Raw genomic sequence first — 25,549 nt, 5'->3', positions numbered from 1 at the left:
ATTAAAGTTTTTCAAGTGGTAAAAATAAAATCACACATTTAATGATGTAAAGATATCTGAAATAATTTGTATTTACTACGGTTTTTTAGCTCACCCATGAAATTCAAAAGACAGTGAGATAGATAACTGCGAAATAATTGGTTATAATACGTTCTCTCAACCGTTACAGAAACAATTCATAGAATTCATTTAGAAATTGACTACCGATGTAGCAAAGAACTCAAACATGCTAAGAAATTGCCTTATTAATGCAACTTTTCTAAGGAGGAAGTGTCCACAACCATTGTAACATAATACTAATGCATATTGCATAATGTTTAACCATTATGCAATATTCATTAGTATTATGTTGCATATATTTAAATTTCCTTAAAAGTAATAATTTTTTCGTAATAATTTTTTTAAAATTTCTCTTTTATATGTATCTGCGACACTCCCAGCTTTCATAAATGCGTTCATATATTTGTCTGAAATGTCTTCAGTGCTATTTTTCTCTTTAAATTCTTCGAGTATCCTTCAAGAAACAAGTATCCTTCTTAAATATTTTGTGATGTCGATGATAGAAATTTAATTCAAAAGATTTCGTGTAAAACCATACCATTTTTATATGGACGGCTTTCTGGCTTTTATCAATTTTTAATTTTTTTAATTTAAAGGTATATATTTAAATTTAAATATATACCTTTAAATTATAAATTTAAAGGTATATTGTATTTAAAGGTCATAATGATATTAATACTATTTTTACCTGCAACACGGTCCCCAGTTGTTCAATAATAGCAACCAAGACTATGCAAAGCACACCGTAGAAAAAAGCTGAAAAAATATTGATTTTTAATTAGGTTGAACATATACTATTTTTAGAACATTCTTAAACAGTGCATATGTTAAATACCGAATATTTATTCTACTTCAGATAACAGCGTAAAAAAAAAAGGTAATTACATATTTATTGTAAAAAAAAACAAAGAAGTAAAAGTTCAACTCACTGAGAAGTTTAGAGATTCTAGTAGCCCATAGTTCAGAGATGTCTGGTTTAATGCAGACTTTAATAAAATCTTCCAGGGTAACAGCCGCTAGCGCATTCAATCCAGAGGATACGGTGCTATGAAAAAAATAGGCATTTGTTTTGTTGTATTTTAAAATTAGTGCTGTAAAAACTTGAGCTATGAAGGGGAAAATCCCAAATGATTTACGTTTCAATCTAACCTATTCAATACTTTTTTTTATGACATTAACAAGCAAAGGGAAGAGTGACTTTGTTGTTCTCAATAGAATGTTTCGCAACTGTGTTTTTCAAGTAGGTAACTAACTAGGAAATCAGTTCAAAATTTTTAAGGAAAAAGAAGAATGGACGCTTCATTTAAATTTTGAGGGTTTATATGTAATGATGGATGATAGATTTTAGATAATAGCACATTGTTTGTCTTACGTGACTTGCATATATCTTACGTGACTTGCATATATAAGCAAGGAAAAAACTGCTAATCACTACGGAAACTGCATAAATGTCAATCTTTTATGCAGTTAAAAACAAAACTTATACATAAAACAAAACAATACATACCACTATTCCATCCTGTTATTATTGATATTAATTATTATTATTATTATTATTATTATTATTATTATTATTATTATTATTATTATTATTATTATTATTAAGAAATAGCCTCATATTTTTTCTTTAATTTTATACATTGACGGTACGTAAGCGAATATACCCCTAAATTGTTCCCAGAATATACTCGTTACAACAAAATTCTAACACTGAACTTGCGAAATATGTAGCATACCAGCGCCGTCTATAGGCAACTTCTTCAGCATTACTTCAAATGTAAACATTTAAACTTAGGTTTAAAAGTAAATCTATTCATTTAAATTTATGAAATTTTTAACGAGAAGATTTTATTAATCGTACTATCTTAATTTATTTTCTAAATAAATAAAAAAAAATTGTCAAAGTAAAAAAAATTTTTAGTCACTCCAAATATTTTTTTTTACATGAAATTATATAAAAAGGAGAACGTCAACAAGATACGAAGCATTTAAATTTGAAAACTCACCTAAGAGTGGCGCTAATAATTCCAGCTACGAAAATACCTGGAACTCCTGGAAGAAATCCAAGGGTGTTCATCACAAAAAGAGGAAGAAGCTAAATTGCAGGGGGGGGGGGGAAGTACAGAGTTATATTTCAGTAATTAATGATATGTTATAGAGTTCAGTGAAGTAACATATACGCAATCATGGTGATATTCATATTTGTATTCTTTTCTTTACCTGATCAACTGAAGTAATTTGTTTCGTTTTTACCGGATCGCAACCAGCATACTGCGCATAGATGACCATTCCTGTGATACAGGTGAGACTCACAATAAATGTAAGACTGAGAAGACTGAGCCAAACAGCACTGAGAAAATAGACAAACAAACAAACAAAAAAAAAAAAAATAGATGAAATATTTTTCGTTTGTTTAAATATAAAGTAATTTACATTGTATTATAACTTTTATATGTTTATTTATATAACTATTTAATTATTATTTCCTATAAAATATAATTCTAATAATAAGATGGGATAAACTTATTTTTAATAAATTCCATTTAATGAAGTATTCAAAATTGTTAACAGGAAAGTTCCTACACCATTTTTATATTTTTATCAAAAAATTTATAATGAGAAAGAATTATCAACTTCAGATAAGACTTGTGATGAATTCAATCGACCGTGAGATGCGGTGATTGATTCATTAATGCCCTTGGGGGTGATGGATAGCAACGCAAAGCTGTACCAATGAAGTTTAACTGAGGTTCGGCTGTTGCTCTTACCCACTTGGGCGATGAGTTTTTGAGTTCGCTCTCTTAGGGTTTTTGCCTTAAGGGAGCACTTTGAGTCTCCGGGGAGGGTGTTCTCCGGCACGGCCCGCTGAGGGGCTTTGTCGGTGAATTATTTTCCTCGGAATTTGAGCGGTTCTGCTCAGTGGTCGGGGAGCCCGTCACTGAGTGGAACCAACGCTGAGATTAGGACGGTCTTTCGCCCACTATGGAGTGGCCTAGAGATCGTCCGTATTTTTGAGATTTCACCTTTACTTACATAGTCGGTGATTGATTCATTAATGCCCTTGGGGGGTAACGGATGGCAACAATGCAATGCTGTACCGATGAAGTTCAACTGAGGTTCGGCTGTTGCTGTTACCCGCTGGGGGGGTGGGGGGGGGGGGGGGTGGGGGGGGGGGGGGGTGGGGGGGGGGGGGGGTGGGGGGGGGGGGGGGTGGGGGGGGGGGGGGGTGGGGGGGGGGGGGGGTGGGGGGGGGGGGGGGTGGGGGGGGGGGGGGGTGGGGGGGGGGGGGGGTGGGGGGGGGGGGGGGTGGGGGGGGGGGGGGGTGGGGGGGGGGGGGGGTGGGGGGGGGGGGGGGTGGGGGGGGGGGGGGGTGGGGGGGGGGGGGGGTGGGGGGGGGGGGGGGTGGGGGGGGGGGGGGGTGGGGGGGGGGGGGGGTGGGGGGGGGGGGGGGTGGGGGGGGGGGGGGGTGGGGGGGGGGGGGGGTGGGGGGGGGGGGGGGTGGGGGGGGGGGGGGGTGGGGGGGGGGGGGGGTGGGGGGGGGGGGGGGTGGGGGGGGGGGGGGGTGGGGGGGGGGGGGGGTGGGGGGGGGGGGGGGTGGGGGGGGGGGGGGGTGGGGGGGGGGGGGGGTGGGGGGGGGGGGCGTTGGTTCCACTCAGTGACGGGCTCCCCGACCACTGAGCAGAACCGCTCAAATTCCGAGGAAAATAATTCACCGACAAAGCCCCTCAGCGGGCCGTGCCGGAGAACACCTTCCCCGGAGACTCAAAGTGCTCCCTTAAGGCAAAAACCCTAAGAGAGCGAACTCAAAAACTCATCGCCCAAGTGGGTAAGAGCAACAGCCGAACCTCAGTTAAACTTCATTGGTACAGCTTTGCGTTGCTATCCATCACCCCCAAGGGTATTAATGAATCAATCACCGTATGTGTAAGTAAAGGTGACATCTCAAAAATATCGGATATCGGACGATCTCTAGGCCACTCATTCGTGGGCGAAAGACCGTCCGAATCTCAGCGTTGGTTCTACTCAGTGAAACTCGATTACCGAGCAGAACCGCTCATATTCCGAGGAAAATAATTCACCGGCAAGCACCCCTCAGCGGGCCGTGCCGGAGAACACTTTCCCCGGAGACTCAAAGTGCTCCCCTAGGGCAAAACCTAAGAGAGCGAACTCATTTACCCAGGATAACAGCAACAGCCGAACCTCAGTTAAACTTCATTGGTTCAGCATTGCCATCCGTTACCCTATATGGGCATCTCATATAAAATCAATCACCGCATCTGACGGTCGATTAAACCCATTGCTTCTCCACGAAACGTCTCTCTGTTGATAAAATAAATGTACTTTCTTGATTTAGGATAATAAAAGGTGTATTAATTTAATTTTTTTAATTTCAAATTTTAAAATATTTTCCCCAAAACATTTTTTTAATTTAACTTTCCGAATAACTACATAATAATTGTATCGAAAAAAATCAATACCGTACAATAATTACGTACCTTGTGTTAATGCCAATGCAGGAGCATAGATAACAGGTGCCATATATAACAGCTAAAAATGAAAAATGATTAGTTGAAGATATAGGAGGCATTAAGATCCATACAATTGAAAAACGATATTATGTCATTAAGTAAAATATAGAAAAGTAAACAACAGTTGATACAAATGTAATGCTAATCTAGAAAACAATTGAAACTGAATCAACATTTAATTCAATTTCACAGAAAACAAATTAAAAAGGTGTTTATTTATTTATTTAATTTTATTTAGACGTCAGCTCATATTGTATCAGATACAAGATATTATTGAAGATAAGGAAATGTTTTAAAATTTATAACCTAATTCTATAAGTTATAACAAAATCCGTTATGTACTGTGTAAATATGGATTCTTAAAATAATCGTACATTGGTAGATAGATAAGCAACAACCATAAAGTCTATACTGTGAAAAATAGTGAGTAGACAATTTTTCTAATAATAATAATAATAATAATAATAATAATAATAATAATAATAATAGTAATGGAAGTGAAATGAAGATTCATTTGTTTGAAACTGTGGAGTATACATAATGTAGAAGTCTTCTAAGTGGTGAAGCGTGTTTTTGGAAATTTAAGTTATGCAATAATTTGCAAAATTAAAAACTTATTTAAGTTATGGGATATTACATCCCATATTGTTTCATAGCCGAATAAGAAACTCAAAGAGTTTCATACCGAATATAGTAAATATATAAAGTTCGGTGAGGCAAAGCGTAAGCAAATACCTGGATAGTGTTACAACTGACCCTTTAGGGAGTGCAACACTGAGGGAACTCGTGGTAAAGGTGGAGCAAGCTCCGATCACTATTCTTGATATTTCCCCATAATGTGAAACCCAGCTCCTAGGAGCTGTATTACGCTTGGACTCGCCGAACTTTATATATTTACTATATTCGGCATGAAAATCTTTGAGTTTCTTATTCGGCTATGAAACAATATGGGATGTAATATCCCTTAACTTAAATAAGTTTATGTCGCCGAATTGAAGCCTTTGGCTCTTTATATAATTAATAAAATTAAAAACATTTAATTCATCAAATGATATTTATATTGGAAATATGTCACTGTTTCCAAGATAAATATTATCATTTATCTTGGAAATAGTGACAGACAGTTACGTCAGGTTCATTGTTTGTCGCTTGGAAATATTGGAAAATATGTCTCTTTGTCTGTGTCATAATATATACCATGAGCATTTCTGGTTGAAGATGAGTTAGCTATTTCATACCGAATGGCCAGTTTTTTTTTAATTTTTTTTTTATGTTTTTCTTCCCCAAAACTATGTGACTTCCACCCACAAAAGCTTGTAAATCTATTGTGTACTGTGAGTAAGCTATGGTTTATTTTATTTTTTACGTAAACGGAAATTCGACATTAGTGAACAAACAAGGAACTTTTCGAAGTCACTCCAGTTGTCTCAGAGAGCGAGTACACAATGTACTTGTTCAGCCAATCAGCAGCAGCAACAACAGCAACAATAACACGCAAATATCTACGTCATTATTCCTTATGCCCACTCCATGAGATATAAAACTCAAGAATTCAAAGGGAAACGGTAGTATTTCCTTCTATGTGGTATTATTAACATAATAAGTTGTTCTTTGATAATTTCAACCTCGTGTAATCTAGCACTACTGCATGTGAGTAAATTAAAATAGACAAGAGTTACACAAACATTTTCAGAAGATAAATATCAAATCTAAAAGGATCATGAGGTTAAGAAGGCAGAAGACTCTAACGCCATCGAAGAGCGAGCTGTTCCATACTATATGCTAGTTCCAAACATTCAATGTTTAATAAATATAACAAACCAATCCTGTAACGCCTTGCATTCTCCAAAGAGAGTAGACGAGGATGTTTAGCCCTAGTTTATTTTAAGCATTAACAATTCAGACTCTCATTCGGATAGAATAATAACTGATCACGCAACATGTATTCATAATGAAAATTAGAATTTTGATGTCCTTATCTGAACACAGAATAATTCATGCCGTCTTAAATGATGTGAGGTATAAATTCTTATGTACTCAAGTAGTATTTGTGTACAATATGTTAGAGAAGGACTTACCATTTGAAGAGCATATGCCATTGATCCTAATGTGCGAATGTAATGATTGAATCTTCTTTCTAAGTACTGGATAGAAAAAACAACAACAACAAATACATTATATATATATATATATATATATACATATTGAATTTAAGATTAAGATTTCAACTATTGCATTTTAATTTTGCTAAGCCTTCCTTATTTCCTTCATTTGTGTGCATCAAATTATTTCACTAAAATAATCTTCGCTCACGAGGCATACATCATTACTTGCATCGTATCCAAATGGTAGTTATGATCTCTGGCTAACTTTATTAGCTAGCTTTTGTTCCATCATGATTCTATATCTTTTGCACTTGAAGGCTCTATTACATTATTTGCCAAATGAAAATCAGTCTCCAGTCTTTTTTACTTCTCATCCAATTCTTGCGCTAAAAATCTTAGTAAATATCTGGATAATAGCAATATTATGTGCCCTTTGATTTTTTTACAAGAAAAATCATATTCAAATTGGATATCATAAACACTCCCGTATTGATGGCAATTTTCCGATTCATCTGAATAGTTGTACTGCAGAGTTTACTCTTGTTCTGTGTTGCTTTTTATGCTCTCATATTTTATTCATTTATTCGAATTCTTGTAAACTAGCCGCTATTTACTCATTATAAAGAAGAGCGAACATATTCTTACCATCCAATTATCGTTAGATTTCATTGGCTTCATTTCTTTCTAAAATAATTGAGAAAAACCAAACACTCAACTCCCTTGAATCCTCTCAACTAATAAAGAATCCTCAGTACAAATTCTACCACTGTCGATCAACAGAGGATCTTCTTGCTCATGCCAACTATTTTTGGACAAACATCATGGAAAACGTTTAGGAATCTTAAGTTGTTCTTTATATTTCTATGGCATGTGATAGTGTTTGGCAAAATACTTATTAAGTATATTTCCATCTGGTCCATCTTCCGACTTCTTCAATGGTATGCCAACTTTCTGTCTGGACTGGATGCATATTATGTGTGACTACGAATAGATCTTTATTCGCACTAAGTACTGTCGATGTCTCACAAGGCTTTGTTTTTCAATGCACCCTCTTCCTTCTATATGTATCAACTACCATCTGTAGTTGACTGCAAATCAACAGAATTTGCTGTCCACAGTGCATTACACTCAATTTTTCGGAGAAATTGATATTTCTGAGATAGTAAATTTTTATTTTCAAGGCAATTTTCCATTGAATTTTCCAATTTCAATATCATGAAAATTGAAGCACACTTAATTAATCGAAGAATCGAACTTTTCTTTCAGTCTTACGTTTAGAATCACACAAATCTCTGGATAATATGAAATCTATCTTCATGGGATAATTTTGTCCTCCAGTGTTTCTTGGTATAAACATTAATAATACCACCTCTTTAGCATCAATGAAATTAGTTATGAAAGGGTTTAAAATGTGAATAACTTTTTTTAGAATTAATTTTTTTTGAAGTATTCTAAGGAGCATTTGGGAAATTAATTATAGAAAAGTTGACAACCCAACAAAGAACCACACCGCTAGAGCCACAGTGGACCTCCACTGTGAAGAAGGCTCCAGACTTCTTCCTATGGGGTTACCTGAAGGAAAAAAGGTGTATGTGAACAACTCCCAGATAAATCCAATAGTTAGGGCACTGCAGTCAGAACATCAACAGCTGTAATGTAGCATGCCACATGCCATAGAAAAGACCCGTGTTTGTGGAACCCACAATGGAAGGTATTTATGTGATGTGGTTTTTCGTAAACACCTTCTGAGTACATTTACACATTGATGCTATGTATTTCTTTGTCAATTCTCAAGTAGCATTTATTTTCTTACCACTCAACTCTTCATTCCATGCTATAGCTCCAAGCTGTCTCCTAAGCTTGCCATCATCCCCAGCCTTGTATTTCCACATACTGTATATCCTTTCCTCACAGAAGTCTTAAGATGGCTGGCCACAAACTTGGAAATCAATGTCATTTTACACTATATTTGCTATATGCAAACTGCTAACTTTTTCTCTTTGTAGAACAAAACTCTTTATATGTCATATTCCTTTAAGCACAGTCACTAGATTAAAAAAAAATCTATATTTTTTTAGTGTGTTACGACGATTTTCAACTTTCTATTTTCTCCGAAGCTGTCACATGCACAACGGCTGCTTCAACAGTAGAAAATTCCAATAATTAAATTAAAATTCCAATGCTATATATATATTAATATAAATTTTAATAATATAAATATATATTATTATAATTTATATAAATATATACATTTTAATACTTTGAAACTGGAATCCTTACATAAACTTGCTGAGATATTTTTAAACTTGATTTAAACTGGAACATTTTTGTGGTAAAATATGCAAATCGATTAGTAAAACTGTTACAAAATTCTAGGTTACAAAGGACAATATATTCACTGTGTACAGTTCATAAAGTAAAAAAGGCCTTAGTTTCATTTGTTGTAACAATGACTGACGTCACTTTTACGTGATGCTATTGAGAAACACACACAGTTGCTTTTTTTAAATTTTTTATTTTGATTATCTTTTGATGGTACTTGACTGAGTTGTCCCATTTCCTTGCATTTATTGCACATATCGCATTCAAAAAGTGTTGTATCACTTTGCCCCAATACTGAAGATACTTTCAGGCGCAAACTTTGTTTGCACACACTTGGATAAAGGATTAAACTAAATTTATTATAGTCTGACCAAGTGAAAAATAAACTTTCAACATCTTTCTCTAAATCCAGAGTAATTTAATAAAATGGTGGCACACCGTTTGGCAGCTCCTATAGGAGGAGATGACCTTGTTAATGCTTCTGCCTTAACAAAGTCATCTGGGAGGTTTGTAAATAAATGGTGCAAACCTCCTATCCTCTGTGTCCTGAGACAGGGCCTAATCATACCGTGTCTGTTCCTTTAAAAAGTAACATCTGTTTTTCTTTTTCTTTCTTCACGGGTTCTTACCGCTCATATAGGAGGGGGCAGATCTGAGAACCCGGGCTGAGAAGGCTTACTGCGAGGCGGTGCTGCTCCTTGGGAGCGGCATCTCTCGGGCCAGATTTTTCCCCCAAATCTTGTTTTCCCTGTGGTGTAAGGCTGGTCAGTTCTTTACTGCTTCTTTTATATATATTAAAAAACGTAAAAAACGTTCACAACTTTTTTTATGCTCTAATCCACGCAGAAATGCTTTCATTCCCGCAGTAATTTTACCTTTTGACTCCCGTAGCTAAGTGTTGATTTTTTTTATTTTTTCGAAAAAAAAATAAAAAAAATAAAAATAAAAAATCCGGCTTAAGTTTTATACTAAAACAGGTGTTAGGAGAAGACCTCCATAGACACCTGGTTAGTTAAATTGTTAATTTTTTTAATTGTTAACTATTTTACGAACGCATATAAGAAAAGTTTATTGCAAAGTTTTTTTTTTAAAGAATAGGTGCAAGAAGAAGATGTTCACAGACCTTTTAGACACAATCTCTGCGTTATACAGCTAAAAAGGTTGACTGAGGCCTCTTTACTACCTCCTACTATCATACTCTACCTTTCGCTCTCTTCCCCTCTTACTACCGGATGACTCTCAGCAATCTTTTATACTCCAAAGGCCGATGATGAAAGACATGAACTCCCATTCTACCTCAATAAAGGTCGAAACTAGTCTGGGTAGTGGCCCTTCCCTTAATGCATAACATTATACATATCCTCAAGGAGATGTGTTTTGCATTATGGGAGATACTGAGATAGGAGTGTTGGTAGCTTGCTCCACCTTTGCAAGGAGTGGCTCATTGTTGTACCACTTTGCCCCAGTCCTGAAGATACTTTCAGACGCAAACTTTGTTTACACACACTTGGATAAAGGATTAAACTAAATTTATTATTACAAAAAGTAAATTGTTAAATCATAAATAATCCCACTCCCATCTACATCTTACCAAATTTATGACTATATTTAGTAAATTTTTTTTACCAAATAACAATAAACATGTAAAGTCATTTAAATTAAAATAGTTCGCCTACGATCATTAAAATATTTGTGAATTTCTGGAAAAAGACTTAGCATATTAACTATGTTTATTTTCATAAACGACCAATCCTACTTTCATCTCCGAAGGCATATCATAAGACTTGTTCTTAAAATTGCCCCAGTTTTATTGTACCTTACCTCATAAGCACTGGAAAGTTGGAGATTATAGAGCACTGGCAAATACACATAAGCAGTCACAGGTACACAAAGAAAGAAACCAAAAATTAGCATCCAAAACATAGTTCCGCTCTCGTAGATTTCTGACGGAGTACATAAAAGTGTAATGGCCGAAGTGAAGGCACAAAAAATGGACACAGAAACTGGTAAAACTTTCATTTTTCTTCCGCCCATTAAATATTCTGAAGTAGTCCTTTGCTTGTCTCCACTACATGCATAATAAATTCCAATTGCTGCCGATATTACAAGAGTCCCAGCAAATACACCGTAATCAATCAATGTAAAACGCTGGACCAATTGCGAATTCCTTTCATTGACATACATGGTGACATATATTACTTTAAAATACGGATGCACATACACGCATAGAGTTCATTTTCAAATGTACACATCTCAAAGACAGATCATTGTACGGTTTGGTTCCAGGCATCTTTTCATTGGTCGGCTAGGTTTAAACGTCATCATGGGCAACACCTACTGTCAGCATGTCGACTTCAGTTATAAACTAAAAAAAAAACACTTTTAGTATACTGATAGTAGATGAAGATAATTAGCTTTTTTTCTTCCTTTTTTTTTGCTTATTTAGCTTTGTCATCATTTAAACGATTGCTTGAATTCCCCTCTGAGGAAAGGACGCGAATTTGTAATATCTCTAGTCACTCTACTTGTTTTTCTTCATCAACTTCCGTTTATTGGTTACATAATTTTACTTTTGCTCTGGAGATACTTTATGAAAAATAAATAAAATCTATTATATGATTTTTTGTTCATAAAAGGATAATATCTTATTAGCCCTAACGTTTGTATACTTCAGCATTGCCTCGGTTGAATGAATTTTTGCGGCTTGCTATACGAAATATGATCTTCTTTAATCCTAACTGATATTTGCATGTTCTCATTGCATGCTATACGGCGGTTTCTTGCTTAAAAATTGGACTTTATTTCAGAAATCTACACACAGTTGAATGAAATTTTAATGATATTTGAGATTAGACTGCTGGTTCGAATCCCGCCATCGGCATGGATGTTTGTAATTGTCTTTAGGTAGGAGATGAATTTCTCCGCCCTGCTGTGCGATCACTGCTCTGCTTATGGGAAGTCTGAAATGGTTTCAAAAAAAAAATAGCTCCTTGTTTGGTCTCTAGAGTAGGGTTCCAGGGCCTATATATATATTATATAAAAATATAAAATAATATAATATAATATAAAATAACTTGGTATCTTTAACATTATATAATATGTAATATTTATATTATATATATATATATATATACAGGGTGTTCGGGATAAATTTGACATATTTATAATTAATTATATTTTTCCGTAAGTTACATGTATTAACACACACTTCTCTTCATTTAAAAGTTTGGACCCTTCTTCATTCATATACAAGATGTCAGAAAGGATGGATAGCTGGAACCCACCTGAATCATGGAAGAGAATAACTTGTATCATGATGATTCGTGCCCGCCATCAAAATAAGGATATTACGACTGCTGCCCAATGCTCCCTGAATACAGTAAAAACAATCAGGCATGAACTAGAGACTTACAATGGTGACTACGAGGATGTAGCAAGAAGAAAGATCCCTAGCAGACGATCTGATTGCGTTCATACAGCAGAATTCCTCGCAAATCTGCAGGAACAGGTGTTGAAGAACCCTGGCATTGGAATTCGGGCTTTGTTCGTGGAGTTGCTAACTGTAGTCAAGCCCTGGATAACAAGGGTAGCCAATGGTAGGCCGTATGTATGGCAGCAGGATTCGACCCCTTGCCACACCTCTGGGAAAAGTCAAAAATGGTTATCTGAAAATTTCTACGACTTCACCAGTCCAAATGTTTGGCCTCCAAACTCCCCAGACCTTAACCCCATGGATTATTTTGTATGGGGCGCAGTTGAAAAAGACACCAATCGCACTTCCAGTAATACAAAAGCCCAGTTAATGGATAAAATTAAAACAGTTTTTGCGGCCCTTCCCAGGGAGACTGTAGCATCAGCTTGTTCGAGGTTCCGAAGCAGAATTGAAGCTGTGATCGATGCTAATGGTGGTTATTTTGAGTAAATCTTGTTGATAGTATTGTAATTAACTCTGCCTGTAATGTTTTTTTGTCAATTCATTAAATTTAATAGATACAAAGAAGATTTTCTTTTTCCTTACGAAACTGTCAAATTTATCCCGAACACCCTGTATATATATGATATATATATATATATATATATATATATGATATATTTTATTATATAATATTAAATTAATAAAATTCTTTCATCTCCTGATTAAGAAGTCTGTTAATGGATTTAAAATAAATGGTGTATGAAGAAAAAACATAATATCTTCATAATACCTTAAAAATGCTAAAATATCAATTTTGTCTTCATAAATTTAATAAATCATAACTCGTTATTACTTTTTTTTAAAAATATTATGTTATATATTAGAAAGAAAACAGGAATTCTTTACTTCATTCTAAAACAACTTTAATATGAGGATTATATTCTCATAATCTCTCTTTTCAATTTTCGAAACTTTCAAGATTTTATATTTATTCGGCTATGAAAAAAGAATGGATCTTTAATATCCCTTATTTTTATTTACTTTTTTTTTCCTATTTTCACAATTTTAATTGAGAAATTAATTTTCTTAGATTTTTCCACCATAAGATCATTTCCGTTTTATTTATTTATTTTTATTTATTTTTATTAAAAATGCTGACTGTTAAGTAGAGGAAATTACTTCTAGTTAAGGTTCTTGCCTAATTATAATCTTGATTTTCATCAGGAGAATAAACATACAGCACGTGCTCTTGTGACCTTGCTATTTGTCGATAAATGATAGTAAAAATGATTGAGATTCTTTCGACATGCGTTTTAGAATTAACTGCCGTTTCAGACTTCCCATAAGGAAATAAAAACAATTAATTTCTTTAAGTGTTTTTATTTCCTATTCACGCATTCATATTAATATTTCATATTAATTCATTCATATTCATTCATTTATAACGCATAGCTTAAAGAAATCCACTCATCATACTCTCTCACATACACACACAATCATTAATAAAAGGGTGAATATACATGATCCTGAGCAGAGGCTCAGGATTATTTTCATATATTCTCTAGTAAAATTCCAAACGTCTATATTTCTTTTTTTTTAAAATAATAATACATATTTTCTTTATCATTATAAATTAGCAATCATTCAAAATTTTCCATTTTAGCTCTATAATTTAGTATTATATTTTTGCACCTATCAAGATTTCACTTATGAATGATATAATAAACAAGGGAATGCTGTTTTGTTGAGGTGGTGTGGGGGAAGGAATCGACTGTGAGATGCAGTGATTAATACCCTTGGAGGGTAATGAATGGCAATGCTGTTACCCTCTTGCCATGATTAGAGCTTTAATAGCTCAATAACACCTTATCCCTACACTGTCCTCTACAGATAACGGGGAAGATGAAAAGCATTCTTGCTTCGCCCCTTTAAGCCAGTTCTTATAAGGATATAAGGATTTGTTGAGGTGTTGTATGCTTTCACTTTTTTGGTTGTTTAAATAGGTGATGAAAGTAAATAAAAAAAGAATTGCGATCGCGAAAGTTTATTCCCATGAACTAATGTAAAATTAGAAACATTTATGTTTCTTTTATTTTTATTTATTTTTTAAAATAATTTGGGAACTTTCATATCATAATTATAAAAGAAAGATTGAATCCTATTTATTATCCTATTGAAAAATAACCGATTATGTTACAGATTTTAAGGAAAATATTAATCTGGGTATCAAATTCAACTTTTCAAGTCTGCTTTGAGGTTAACACAATAGATTGCATACTAGGAATATAATTTTCGGTATTAATCCACAAAAATTAAGTGTCAGAATAAGAAATAGAATAAGAAACTCTTTTTCTTCTTCCTCTTGTTATTATTATCAAGTTTTAGACTAGTTTCGTGAAATTCTTTTGTTTCACGTCATCAGGATAATTATGTGAATGTACTAAACAAAAACCTAGAAATCGGGTAATAATAGTTAACAAGTCTAGTCAAAATATTTGAAAAAAATTTTAGATTTGTGTTCCTTGATATACTGAAAGGCTTTTTTTCCTTTTTTTTTAATCACTCCATGAATAGGTTTGTTAACAAGAGAGAGAGAGAGAGAGAGACAGAGAGACAGAGACAGAGAGACAGAGACAGAGAGACAGAGAGAGAGACAGAGAGACAGAGAGACAGAGAGAGACAGAGAGACAGAGAGAGAGACAGAGAGACAGAGAGACAGAGAGAGAGAGAGAGACAGAGAGACAGAGAGAGAGAGAGACAGAGAGAGAGAGACAGAGAGAGAGACAGAGAGACAGAGAGAGAGACAGAGAGAGAGACAGAAAGAGAGACAGAGAGAGAGACAGAAAGAGAGACAGAGAGAGAGAGAGAGAGCCCATGGCTTGTCTCCCCTTCTGTTCAAAATATTCATCTTAGAATTTGAAAAACGTGCTATTGACTCAATACATCTTTTTTTTTTTGTTTCCTCAGACCAGTTCAGCAGGTTCTTTTTTTTTATTTAAGTTGTTGGTATTATAGAAATATCTCATGGAGTCGCGAATCCTGATTTCCTCTGATCCCAAGAATGTATGAGGCTCCCTAAGGTCCGTGAACATGATTTGTCTTTGAGACCTATTGTTGATGCAGATCCTTTCCAATTTTCTAGTACTCTTAGCATGTCCTCTCTCCACAGAAGCCTACGCAACAAAATATAGGCATTTTTTAAGTTAACAAGACTATAAAAATTACGACATTTAATTACCAACCTCGTAGAATAAAATCAACTTTATATTTTTGGACGACTGCCATTGTTGTTAAAATGATTCATTCTGAGAATTTTGCTCAACAGTCATAAGTTCAGACGTTAATTTTTAACGTGTCTTAGTAAATCTGGTTTACTTATCTTTATTTAACTTTGAAATTAGATCGTTTCCTCTTATAGCAGGAAATATTGTACATGAAAGGGATGTAATCTGATCAACTATACCCAATGCAAGGATAGGTCATGATAAGAAATCACGGCTTTTCATTGCGATATTACGAGGTTTTCTCGCAGCTGGTGAAATACTTATAGCAGAAATAAATAAAAAAATAAACATTAGAGCGTCGATTTCTCATTTCACTAAAGCTCTTAATTGAAGCCCTAATTGACATGTTAACTTATTTTAAAGTCTGAATTAACTATAAATATCCTTTACAATTTATTTATTTTTTCTGCGGGTTAAGAACAGATACATCAATTTTAATATATAAATAAAATAATGGAAATTAATTTAGAAACCATTATTAAGATTGCATGCTGGTCTTTATTAGAGTCTGCAACTTTTGTGTAATTGAGATACGAAGTAATTATATATTTATGGATTCATTCAATCCAATACCCCTGAAGGGTAATGGACTGCAATGCTGTAGCCAATTAAGTTCTAACTGAGGATCGGCTATTGCTGTTACTCTCCTGCCATGATCAGAGCTTTAATAGCTCAATAACAACTTTTCCCTACACTGTCTTCTACAGATAACGGGGAAGCTGAAAAGCATTCTTGCTTCGCTCCTTTAAGCCAGTCCTTATTATATTATAAGGATTATTACAATTGTTTATTGCAAATTGCAAACAAGGTTGTTGTTTAGGTTATCGTTAATTTGTATAGGTGAAACTTTCCTAGGATGGACCGAATCAATGTATGTGGCGAATTTCGTCTTATAGCGGATCAGGCCTTTTTTCTCCCGCACGTAAATGTTCATATAATGGTTGAAAACGCTTATAAGCAATATGTGTCTGTAAATGACGTCATAAAGTATTCATGTGCGTCAGTTATCCAAAAAAATGTGAATAATTTTAAGAATACGAATGAACACGCTAAACCAGTTTCGTCATTAATTTTTCCCCCCATTTCGCAATAAGATTGTCACGTTTACGAATAACTGTAATATTTACTATTGTGGCAATTTTCTCTTCACTAAGAACTTGATCTTCGTTTATAACTACTGCTGTTGCAGTAAATTTTGCCTACGGCCTATCACAGTTTCGAGACACCATCGTTACTCAATTTAATCATTTTAACCTTAGTATATAATGTAATAGGTTTACGCGTCTTCTTTTCATTGAAGAACCCTTACTTTGAAATTCTTTCTGCAATTATTAACAGCAAATTAAGTCTAAACTATCCATATCTATGGATAGTTTAGAATTTTTATAGATATGGACAAATCTGTTAAACGTTCTTGGGTTATGGTTGATCGTAAATAATTTTTAATTATTTACGAGTTGGCATTATGGACGATTTGAAATATTTCATTATTCTCCTTTAACAACATAAACCTTTCAATGAGAGATGACAGAGAACTGTCTAGTGTCGCAAAAAAGAAGTGCATTTGAAAATTATCTTTTGCACTAGTTAGAGGTTCATCATATCGAATATCTGGAAAAACTGATTCTACATCCAAAACATCTGCCATCTTTGCAGATTTAATAACACTTTCAAACTTTTGATCTGTCGTATAATATTTTAATTATTTTATAATTTGTTCAACACATTCAATAACTGTTTATTAAATGAAGAGTTTAGCATCATTTTATTGACGATATTAATTTTTCTTAAAACATCATGCCATATAATAATTGAACAAAGAAATTTAAACGACGTAATTTTATTCGTATAATCAATCAAAATGCCACCCCTTTGAATAGCCGTCCTTGTGCTATAAACAACCTGTACAGCTACACGTGATTACGTCTGCAATATCTACATGCCAATTTGATATCTGGTTCAAGAGAGATAATTGCTGTGTTTATCCAACAGATTGTATGTTGGAAGATTCTAGGGTGTGTATTATTGACTAGATCGTTTTTGCTGACACAATGCAATAAAAATTAGTGAAGTATTGACATCCACTAGCAGTGGATTTCGAAATACAGTCATACGGATGCTGATATACATCGCTGCTTTGCATCGAAAATGTCATATACAGTAGCATTTCTCAATCTTTATTGATACTCGAAACCCTCTTGGGAAGAATCATTCGTTCTGCCATCCCCACCCAATAATACAGAAAAATCTGCCAGAAAACACACGCACGTAATTTACATACAAAAATAGTATAAGTGGATGGGTGAGTGGTTTGGTGTGCCCTATCTATATGAGCTCTTGGAGTTTTCACATAATAATAATAATAACAATAATAAATATTTTGAGTCTTTGTTAAGTCATCCCTATAAAAACTGTCATATATATAATAGTAGATAGACATAGTGTTTGCGCATTGATACCATCTTTTGCAATACTGTTATTTATTTTTGTAAATTATATTATACGTAATTACATATTATTAATTATTTTTATACAGTATATTATATTATATATGTCCAACTATTGATCTGACAGTAGCTCTGGAGTGGTGGTGAAGATTTTGGAAAAGTTGGTCAGGGCTCTCATTCAGTAATAGGTTGATAGAAAATCTATGCTTTGAAATGAATAGCATGGGTTTACTAAGAGAAGGTCATGTTTTCGCGCATTGCTCACATTCTATAACTAATTCTATAAATAATTATATCTTTGTTACCATTGAACTAGACAAGGGGAATGGATGCACGATGATACTTTTGGATTTTGCTAAGGCTTTTGACAGAATACAGCATGGAAGACTGTTGCATAAATTGGAGAAAATGGGTTTGAGTTTTAGAATATTAGCGTCGATAAGAGGATGGCTCACTCACAGATATCAAAAAGTGGTATATGGGGGATGTGAATCTGCAATGGACCATGGATTCATAAGATGAATCCTTGGTCCATTGTAATATAATCTACACATTAGTGACATTGCGAAGGATTTGACAAGCGACATGCAGCTATTTGCAGATGATGCAAAGATGGGTAAGGTGATTTGGAGTGCTGCTAATATGCAATACTTGAGAATGATTTTAATAGGAAGGAATGGTGGGCATGGAAAAATGGATGTTAGTTTATTGTCAGTATTATTGTCAGTAAATGTAAAGTAATTCATTTTGGCGGAATTAGATATCCAATGTTGTATTATATTGGTGGGATTATGCTTGAAGAAACTGATGAGGCTTACAAAAGATTACAAATACAACTCAGAGGATACTGCAATGCTGAAACGAACCTTAACACATAAGGATAAGGTAGTCATTTCGCTTCTTTACAAGGCCTTGATATATGATCTTACTTGAGATACTGTGCAGGTCTGGTCTCCATGGTGATACTGATACACTAGAGAGAGAGAGAGAGAGAGAGAGAGAGAGAGAGAGAGAGAGAGAGAGAGAGAGAGAAAGGAATGTGTGTCAAAGATGATATCGGGATTGTGGAATATTGATTTCGGAGGCAGATTGAGAATTTGTGGACTGAAGACATTAACAAACAGAAGAAAAAGGAGGAGGACATGATTGAGACATCCAAACTTCTGAAAGGTTATATATTATATACAGGATACCAGTAGGAGGAATTTTTCATTTTATGGAGGGAGGAAGGGAGGGGAAAGGAGGAAAGAGCATCCTTGGAAGCTGAGAATGAATGCAGTGAATAAGGGTTGCGTAAGTGATATGTGGCCTCCCTCGATGAATCGCTGACTCTCTAGAGATCTGTCTTAATAACTATGCAAGAAATGTATTAGAAAATGTAATAATAACATCTTAATTTTACATATACGAGTATTATCACTATGTATAACTCATTATACGAATAATTATTAGTAGTATTAAGCATAGTACGTGTTTGTACTTGTAAGCACATTCGTGCTCATGTATATATTGTAAATTGTATGAGTCAATTTTGACTTTGAAAAAAAAAAATAATTATAATATAAAAAAAAAAAAGAGCTTTTGATGGGGCAGCCTTTTTTTTTAACGATGATGACAGTTAAGGATGATGAAAATTTGACTAAAGACTTGATTGGAGCCGAGACGGTTGAAAATTTGGGATTTCGAAAGAACTGAGAATCAAAAACCTATTATATACACAACAATCCAGCAACAAACATGACGGGTGCTGGCTATTCATTAATTTAATTTAATTTATTAATTATTATTAATGTCCGCGCGGTTAGCCTAGTGGTTGTGCGCTTCTCAACCATATGCCTGGAGAAGGAGTGTCCTAGGTTCGATTCCCGTCGGTGACATGAGGAGCTGAAGGATCTTTCTCAGCCATAGCCAAGTTAGCTGGTCTTGAGCGTGGACAGCACGGTTTTTTCCCCCCAGTTAATCCTGGGTTTCTTCATCCTGCAAAGCAGGCAAACCGGCCTTGAGAACTCAACACTACAGGGCATAGGATACACCAGGACGTAGAGCTGACCATTTTATCCTGTGAACGGTTTGAGGTCCGATGATTAATAAACCATAATAAACGTTACTATTCACATGACATGTTTTATTCATACCACGTACACCTTAAATCTTAGCGTTATTTCTTAAAAGAACTAGGCGATGGACTAAGTCCTTGACTCTTTATCCCGTCATCTGAATGAATAAAATCTGTGTGGATGGAGTGTTGTTGAGCTAAAAAGCTCTAGTCATGGCTGGGTAACGGCAATAGCCGAGCCTCAGTTAAAGCTTCATTGGCTACAGCATTGCCATTCGTTACCCTCTGTTTAAGTAAAGGGGTAAAATCTCAAAAAATCAGACGATCTCTAGGCCACTCATTCGTGGGCGAAAACCGTCTAAATCTCCGCGTTGGTTCCACTCAGTGAAACTCGACCACCGAGCAGAACCGCTCAAATTCCGAGGAAAATAATTCACCGGCAAGAACCCCTCAGCGGGCCGTGCCGCAGAACACCTTCCCCGGAGACTCAAATTGCTCCCTTAAGGCAAAAACCCTAAGGGAGCGAACTCAAAAACTCATCACCCAGGCAGCAACAGCCGAACCTCAGTTAACTTCCTTGGTTCGGCATTGCTAATTACCTTGGAAGTCCTAAAAAGGACTTTTGGTTTGTGGAACTCATTCCTAAATCTTAGCATTAATCTGTAGAGGACAGTGCGGATAAGGTGTTATTGAGCAATTAAAGCTCTGATCATGGCAGGAGGGTAACAGCAATAGCTGAGCCTCAGTTAGAACTTCATTGGCTATAGCATTGCCATTTATTACCCTCCAAGGGGTATTGCATTGAATGAATCAACCCCTTAGCGTTAAAGATCACATTTTTAGCGTTAAAGGTCACATTTTTAAATATATATATTATAGATTTGAGATGGAAAATGGTGTGACAGTAAAACATCTTTTTGTAGATTGATGTTTAAACTATGTCAACTATTTAGAATATTAATTGCACATAAATTTTAGTATTTCTTATATAAGCAAAGAAGATTCTTAACATATATTCGTAATTTAAAATACCTAGAATACGACATTATCACTGTACCTCGTATAAAGGGAAGGAATAAAATGTGAAAAACATTATTGTTGATTAAAAAAACTTATGCATTCATGCACAAGAATATTTTAACCTGAAGTCATGAGAATATTTTATTTGATTAATAGTAAGACGTTTTACCTTGATTACTGTTTACAAATTGCCTTTATCTCGAATACATTTCTTTACATTCAAAGATTTTCAAAAATAGATTTTTTTTGTGGGGGGGGGGGGAATAATATCTGGAATATTTTTTATTTTTCATTCAAAACAATGACCTGTATGCGAAAGGTTGTGGAATAAGGGTTTATTTATTTAGACTAATTTTAGAGACAAACTAAGATAAGATATTGCTAGTTTTGTTGTCTTAATAAAATTTCATTTTCCCTCAAAGAAACATCCATGCCCGTGACAGAATTCGAACTTGTAGCCTGTTGGGTCAATTATTTATCTTCAGCATAATTTCTTAAATCAAGGTTATATCATTCATACAAAATTTCAAACTCCATAGTAAGCGTTTAGTCTTAAGTTTGACGGTGACACTCTTCTGGATGATCTACACTGAATCAAATCTGCGTCCTTTAAATTTCATTCCCAGTTTCGGGGGGATGGGGAAGAAAAGTTTACCGGTGCCCCCTCCCCCCACCAGAATATGCCGGGTATTCGACAGTTTTTTGATGAATTTCATGTTTGAAGCAAATTGTATAGGTGCATTGTAGTGCAATAGTCAGCTCTCTGTTCGGAACTGCTGAAAGTCGTGTTGATTCCGACGTTGCAAAACACAGAGACAGTACTAATAAGCCTTAGATCATCTAGAACAAATTCCTGAGAATAATTCCATGAATGCCAAAGAAAACCATCGAGACTTTTGCAGTCAAACGTTTTGCTGTCTTTGAGAAATAGGCGATCTCATTCCATACTTAGCCATTTTTTTTCCGAGTCATACTGGAAGAACCAGGATTCGTAACCACTTACGATTCTCTTCTAAAGTGGTACTGTCTGGATTAAACATTGACACAATACATTGACTCCTTTCCACTCAAACAGCAAGAACTAATAAAGATATCGTTAAGCCTGCAGGAGTGTCAAACTGGCGGCCAGCGGGCCTCATGTAGCCTCCAAAGCCATTTCTTGCGGCCCACGACGCCTCAAGGAAAGATGAAAAAAAAAAAAAGGATGGTTGCTTTGTATAATAAAACAGAAATACCGTATTACTCGAATATAACTCGATTATATTCGAGTATCACTCGCACCCCCTGATTTTTCTTTACGAAAAAAAAAAAAAAATTAAAAGTCTTGCATATACATCGCACACGAAAATAAAGTTTAACCACTTTTAAGTCTGGGTGATAACTTGCCTCCCGCGATAAACAACATGTCCATCCCCAACTGCCACTATATTGCAGATGCAAGGAAAACAAATAGTTTTATTGTATCACTGAATAAGGTACAGAGACATTTGGTGTCGGTGTAATATATTTCTCAACATGTGCAATATATTTCTTTAGTGCAATTAGAGACAACTGGGATAAAAACACACTAACTAATGAATCACATGTCTCTTCCCACATTAACCATGCTGTTTAGACTCAAGCAAAACGATATGTTGAACCGGCAAACACAGTATCTAACTAAGAACTATTGATTTTAGTTAGATGTGTGAGTGCGCCCACTAACTCAAACGCAAAGCAGCAATAAAATTCTTTTCGGTTTAATTTGGTTTAAAATGCCATTTATTGTAAATATTAATAAAAAAATTCAGCTAACGCCTTTTATTCCCGTAATATAAATATAATAAAAATATTCTTTATTTTTTTAGTTGTCATAAGCATTATAGTATTATTTTATGTCTTGTAATAACTTAGAATAAATACAATTTTTGTTATTAATTTCCAGTTCATTTATACTTATTCTTTCACTTCCCTTCGATTCTAATTAGTGAAGGTTTTTTTTAGTCCAAAATTTTTTGCGGCCCACTTGTGATACAGTTTTATGGAAAATGGCCAGTGGTCCAATTGAGTTTGATACTCCTGCATTAAGGAAATATGTTTGTTTGAAAGAGTACACTCTAGCGGCTAAAATGATGTTTATTATGCACAATTGACCCATTGAAATCTGTCTCATTTAAGTGTAATAGTGTCTCTATAGTGGGTTCAGCTTGAAAATATGCATTAAGAGATGTCAGCCTTAACCCTAAAAGGCTACAATTAGTGATTGTTTTGTCTATTCATCATGATTAATCTATCTGTTGATCTAATCTATCTTTCTCAAGTGTTTTTGATGGTTTTTCAGATGAACCCGAGAGAACGCCCTCTATTTATACACACATCAGTGCATCTGGTGTTTTTACGACGGTATTTTTTACAGCACAGAAAAAGTTTGCATTCCAAGGAAATTAATAGCATGCATTTGATTGATAGCTATTTCATTAATCCCTTTACATACTATTAAAATGTGGACCCTCTCTTTAACAGCAAACGAGTCATTTCACAATGAAAGACTGATCTATACCGAGTTCATTTTGCTGAAAATAATTAAATTTCTTTCGTTTTTTATATACAAGAAAATCTTGAGTCCGAATAATTAAAGGCATATTTCACATTATAATCAACTGTAGTCAATCGTATACATTTTTCATATAACGATGTGTTGGACTTTAGACAAAGAGAATTCATCCTTTTATGCTGCAGTTTCTGCATAGCCGAAAAATAGCTCTGAAATTTTTATTCACTTGAATAACAATTTTTATTATTCGGTTACAGGAAAATGGAACAAGCATGGCTCTTTCTTTTAATAATAGACAATTCGGCTGATCCGAGAGGGAGTCCAACATAAGGGCAACTCGTTGCAAAGGTGGACAAAGTTACACACATGCTGAAGTTAATAAAATTCCATTCATATTCAGATAACTTTATTACAGTATGTTGTAATAATTGTCTTATTTTATTATTAGTTATTTGTTAATCTCTTACTGTGCCTAATTTATAAATTCAACCTTATTATAGGTATGTATGTATAGGAAAAAACATAGCACAGTATATATAGGGTTCATTACTATCCGTGGGTTTTTTTCATGTATTCATGTGTGCCTTGGAACGTATATCTCCGCAGATAAGGGGGAAGGTTTGTATATACTTTTTATAATTTTTCATTTCTTATATAATTCTAATCTAGAAACCAAAAACAAATTTTTCAATTTAATATAAGGCCTCAATTTATTAGATGCAATTTCACACCAGATAATGAAATTTATCTTTAATCTATGTTAGTATTTATATATTATATTAATAATTTGAGGGGATTGAGTCCTTTTTAGGACTTCCAGGGTAACAAATGGCAATGCTGTAGCCAATGAAGTTTTAACTGAGGCTCGGCTATTGCCATTACCCAGCCATGACTAGAGCTTTTTAGCTCAATAACACCCCATCCACACAGATTTTCTTCATTCAGATGACGGGATAAAGAGTCAAGGACTCAGTCCATCGCCCAGTTCTTTTAAGAACTGTTAATAATTTTAGAGGGATCAATCGGCAGTGAGATACGGTGATTGATTCATTCAATCCAATTCCTTTGGATGGTAATGCTTTAGCTAATGAAGTTCTAACTGAGGCTCGGCTATGTATTATATATATATATATATATATTACCCTACTGCCATGATCAGAGCATTAATGGCTCAATAACACCTTATCCCTACACTGTCCTCTACAGATACAGATAACGGGGAAGATAAAAAGCATTCTTGCTTCGCCCCTTTAAGCCAGTCCTTATAAGGACTATTAATAATTTTGAGGACGGACTAAGTACGTTAATCAATCGTGAGATTCGGTGATTAATAATACCCTTAGAGTGTAATGGATGGCAATGCTGTAGCCGATGAAGTTCTAACTGAGGCTCGGTTATTGCTGTTACCCTCCTGCCATGATCAGAGTTTTAATAGCTCAATAACACCTTATCCCTACACTGTCCTGTACAGATAACGGGGAAGATGAAAAGCATTCTTGCTTCGCCCCTTTAAGCCAGTACTTATAAGGACATTAATAATTTTGGATAGGAATCGACCGTGAGATGCAGTGATTAATTCCCTTGGAGGATAATGAATGGCAATGCTGAAAACAATGAATTTTAACTGAGGTTCAGCTGTTGCTGTTACCCCCCCCCTGGGGCACTGAGATTTGAGAGTTTTGAGTTCTCTCTTAAAGTTTCTGCCTTAAGGGAACAATTTGAGTCTCCGGGGAAAGTGTTCTCTGCCCGCTGAGGGGCTTTGTCGGTGAATGCTTTTC

General features: G+C 35.0%; 1 protein-coding gene across 1 annotated transcript in view; it reads right to left on the bottom strand.

Annotated features, from left to right (window-relative positions):
* Positions 1 to 25,549, bottom strand: part of LOC150105624 (sodium-coupled monocarboxylate transporter 1-like) — an 85,999-nt gene that overhangs the window by 6,420 nt on the left and 54,030 nt on the right. The window contains exons 8-10 of the mRNA XM_090394005.1: positions 2,067 to 2,155; positions 990 to 1,105; positions 749 to 816 (exon numbers count right to left, since the gene is read on the bottom strand). Coding sequence (XP_090250131.1) covers positions 749 to 816; positions 990 to 1,105; positions 2,067 to 2,155 — 273 coding nt within the window. The remainder of the gene's footprint in view (positions 1 to 748; positions 817 to 989; positions 1,106 to 2,066; positions 2,156 to 25,549) is intronic.

Source organism: Typopeltis vanoorti, chromosome 6, assembly GCF_054136105.1.
Source record: "Typopeltis vanoorti isolate ZY-2024b chromosome 6, IOZ_Tvanoo_1.0, whole genome shotgun sequence".
NCBI classification, from domain to species: domain Eukaryota; kingdom Metazoa; phylum Arthropoda; class Arachnida; order Uropygi; family Thelyphonidae; genus Typopeltis; species Typopeltis vanoorti.
Note: the sequence above shows the minus strand (reverse complement) of the source record. Positions and strands in the feature narration are given on the sequence as shown.